Raw genomic sequence first — 4,290 nt, 5'->3', positions numbered from 1 at the left:
ATGACAAACCTGAATTGTGTCGGTGGGCCACGGAAGTTTTGTCGACGGACCCGGGGGGTGAAATCGCGCTTTCGTTGATGGGGACTGGGGAAACGCGCTATCGTGCTAACGTGCTGACAAGCTTTCGGTGACGCGGCGGCGGGGGTTGTGGGTGATCAGCCTCACGCGGGCCGAACAGAGACACGCAGCGGGCCGGATGTGGCCCGCGGGCCGTACTTTGCCCAGGTCTGCTATATAGTCACAGTAGGGGGCGATGTGTTTTTTTGGCCGCCTCACCTTCACTGCGAAGCTTTTTCAGTGAGTGGGACTCAGACGTTGTTGCAGTTTTACAGGCATCCAGCAGGTGGTGCCAAGATGATGAGATAAACAAGTCCTACGTCGCCCCCTGCTGTGACTATACAGTCACTACGCCATGTTTCAGTGATAGGATTTGCTACACAGTCACTCAATGTATCCCACAATGCATTGCTGAAAGCAGTTTACAACCAATAGGGTCAAATGTGGTGCTCATGGTGCAAATTCTTGACTTACTTACTATTAATAATAATAATAATAATAATAATGATAATGATATTAATAATAATATTAATAATGATAATAATAATTTCTTTGAGTTGTGTGGACCAGATTAAAAAGCTTAAATGGGCTGCATAAGGTCCCTGGGCCAGGGTTTGACCACACCTCGACTACTCCCTGCTGCCAGCAGAAGGAAGGAACCCTTGCAGTCAGAGATTGATGATGTCACTTCCTGTTGCTGACTCCGCCCCCTCCCCCTGCAGGAGTCGGCCAGCGAGGGTCCGCGAGGCGTGGAGACGGGCAGCCTGCACCACAAGTCCAGGAAGCTGGGCCGCCAGGAGGCGGACAGCCACCTTCCGTTGGGCCACGCCCCCCTCTCTCTAGGCCACGCCCCCTCGGGCCCGAGCTCGCTGAAGGAGAAGCTGTCGGCCATCCGGCAGGACCGGGCCGAGCGCCGCGAGTCGCTGCAGAAGCAGGAGGCCATCCGCGAGGTGGACTCCTCCGAGGACGAGGAGGAGGAGGAGGGGGTGAGGGGGGAGGGGACGACCCGAGGCCCTGCCCCCACCCCCGCCCCCTCCCGAGGCCACGCCCCCCCGCCACTGCTGCGGCCCACCACGGTGCGCTCCGGCCCGGGGGGGACGCTGCCCTCGCTCTGCCTGCCACCTTGCACGCCGCTCGCCACCTTCTCCCCGCTGGCCCGAGGCCACAGCGCCCCCTCTGGCCGGGAGGACCCCCACGACCAGGACCAGGACCCTGGGGCACTAGGACCCAGCGGTGGTAGCAGCAGCAGCAGCAGCAGCGGCAGGCCCTTCTCCACCCCTGGCAGCGCCTTCATGTCGGTGGGCCGGGACCCCTTCCTCCGGCCTGGCCCCCCCCCTCCCCATCACAGAGGGGCACGGGGGGGGGCTGAGTCCCCCCGGCCTCCCTCCTCCTCCTCCTCCTCTTCCTCCTGCTCCTCCCCCACCTGCTCCTCGCCGGGCGTCTCCAAGGAGAAGAAGGAAGCCGACAACCGCCGGCTGAGCGCCGCCGCTGCCAACACAGCTGCCACTGCCACAGCGCCCCCTACTGGCTGTAGTGGTCCCAGCCCCGCCACCTTGGCCCCGGCCCCGCCTCCATCCCTGCCCCCAGACGGCAGTGGTGTGGAGAAGGTCACGAGTCCGACCAAGAGCATCCAGAGAGGTGGGGGAGGAGCCCGGGAGGCCACGCCCCTCTCTGCACTGGCCACGCCCCCTTCAGCATCAGCCACGCCCCTGGACAGCTGCAGTGTTCAGAAGGTCAGGCAGGGTATCCAGAGACCCCCCAGAGAAGAGGGAGGAACCCCGCTGGCCCCGCCCCCCTCCTCAGCCCTGGTGCCGCCACCCACTCCAAACCCCGCCCCCCCCAGCCCCAGCCCCCCCGCCGTGTCGGAGCCCAAGCGGAAGAGGTCCGAGGCCTTGGCGCCCTCCGGCCCCTCCTCCTCCTCACCACAACCCAACCAATCAGGCGGCAGGAAGACGTAGCGGTGGGCGTGTCCTGTACTGGATGACTGGCACCCACACAGATGCATGCTGGGACAGAACTGGAAGAAAGAAACCCAAGTCACCCTCCTATCAACCAATCAGAACCGAGTCACATGACCCTCCCGAGGACGCCGCTGCCTCATTAGCACGCTAGCAGAATTAGCACAAAATTCACCAAAACTTTGATTTCAAATTGAAAGTTTCATTCAGTCATGTGACTCAAGAGGACGTCTGTTTTTTACTTCCTGTCTGAAGGGGGGCGGGGTCAATCTGGACCAACCAGCTGTGTGTGTGTGTGTGTGTGTGTGTGTGTGTGTGTGTGTGTGTGTGTGTCTCAGCGTATTTAAAGTGGTGTCTGTTTTTCCACCACAGGAGTTTGTGTGTTTGGGGCTCGACTGTCGGAGGCTTTTTTTAATCTCCGTGGGGGGCGAAGGGGGAGGAGCTAGAGGCTGAGACCACGCCCCCTCTGACCTCCTGTGGCTCTGCCTTGGTCCCGTGTTTACATGTTGTGTTTTTGCTCTATGTCATCTGGCACATCAACCCTGGACCTGGTCCTGGTCTTGGTCCTGGTACTAGACCTGGTCCTGACTGGAACAGGGAGACCTGCGTTTGAAGAAGCAATCTGATGACGTCATGTTGACATCATCGCTCTCTCTCTCCACCGACCAATCAGCTTGCTCCTCACTCAACCTCAGCCAATGGGTTGATTGTCCAATCAAATCGTTTGGCTGAATCCTTCTGATTGGCCGTCGTCTGAACGCACACACACACACACACACACACACACACACACACACACACACACACACACACACACACTGGTGGCTGAGGAGCTCAACCATATTGATGGTGTTGGTGGTTGTTTCCTCCAGCAGGGGGCAGTATTTCACCCTGCTGCAGCTTCACACGGTGGAAGAGAGAAATTTAGAAAACAAAAAAAATACCCACAAATCAGTGCAATATCTTTTTATTTTTTGTGGTGGAAGCATGTTGTTGTTGTTGTTGTCGTTGTTGTTCTTCACTTTACAACCAAGAATAAAGTTTTTTTTTGCTTTTTTTTAAAAATCAACGACGTCTCAGTTTGTGAATTTTTGTCTGGTTTGTTTCCACTCGCTCGACACCAACAGGAAGAGTCTGAGGTCACATGACGGGAATCGATGAATCCCAAACGCGTCAGTGAGTTTTCAGACTGAACCTCGGAAGAGCGCCAGGCTCTCCCGGTGGCCAGCAGGTGTAACTACAGCTGACGCCGCCCCGTAGCCAGCCCGCTCCGTAGCTCACTTTCGCTGTGTGTGTGTGTGTGTGTGTGTGTGTGTGTGTGTGTGTAAATAGAAACACGCACTCAGGTGTCCATCTCAAGACCTCTTTCATAATGATCACTGACCGGCATCTCTAGGATCAAACAGACGTATTTTGATCAAGTCTTCCTGTGTGTGTGTGTGTGTGTGTATTTGTTTAAACTCTCTCGCACTCTGATATAATGTATTGACAAATATAACATACAAATATGATCGAATTTGTCATTCGGTTTTTATTTTGAAAATTCACCGGATTTTCTCATTTTTTTGAGCGACTTCCTGTACAATTGACGAGCATCGCTCGCGAAATACAAAATAGAGCAGACGCCGAAACGACAGATGCATGGCGCGAGCCGCGCGCAAATTAGTTTTTTTTAAATTAAATATGAGCCTCAATCAGTGATTTCTTGCCAGAAATCAGTGTTTGAAACATTCTCTAGTTTTAATAATGTGAAGACAGATCGGCTGACGACCTATAGTAATAAAGTTATTATGTATTTGTATATATACATATATATTAATACATTACTATTATCATCATAGTATAATAAACAGATTAAAGCTGCTGGTAATTTTTCCTCAACAGTAGCTTCACCTGGTGTGTGTGTGTGTGTGTGTGTGTGTGTGTGTGTGTGTGTGTGTGTGTGTAACTGGCACACAGACACACACACACACAGACACACACACTTACTTTCCTCTGGGAACAAAAAGGCTGCTGCTTAACAAAGGACGGAGGAGGAAGGAAGGAGGTTCAGCTACAGGCGCGTGTTATCGTGCAGGTGTGTGTGTGTGTGTGTCGGCCTGGCCACTCTGGGTCTCCATCAGTGTCTGGCTGATTGATCGAGACGTCAGCTGAGATAAAAGATCTCGTCTTCACAGCACGAACAGGCAGCACCCTGGAGAGAGAGAGAGAGAGAGAGAGAGAGAGAGAGAGAGAGAGAGAGAGAGACTCACACACCACACACTCTCACACGCAG

General features: G+C 54.4%; 1 protein-coding gene across 2 annotated transcripts in view; it reads left to right on the top strand.

The window, feature by feature from the left end:
- Positions 1-2,094, top strand: part of mast2 (microtubule associated serine/threonine kinase 2) — a 41,283-nt gene extending 39,189 nt beyond the window's left edge. For both annotated transcript variants that reach the window (XM_076045161.1, XM_076045160.1), the window contains exon 31: positions 780-2,094. In XM_076045161.1, coding sequence (XP_075901276.1) covers positions 780-2,015 — 1,236 coding nt within the window. In that variant the 3' untranslated portion in view covers positions 2,016-2,094. The remainder of the gene's footprint in view (positions 1-779) is intronic.
- The last annotated feature ends 2,196 nt before the right edge of the window (positions 2,095-4,290 follow it).

The sequence above is a fragment of the Nelusetta ayraudi genome, unplaced genomic scaffold (assembly GCF_046127955.1).
Source record: "Nelusetta ayraudi isolate G7.1 ecotype Tasmania unplaced genomic scaffold, CSIRO-AGI_Nayr_v1 ptg000084l, whole genome shotgun sequence".
NCBI lineage: Eukaryota > Metazoa > Chordata > Actinopteri > Tetraodontiformes > Monacanthidae > Nelusetta > Nelusetta ayraudi.
This window is presented reverse-complemented; position numbering and strand designations above follow the sequence as displayed.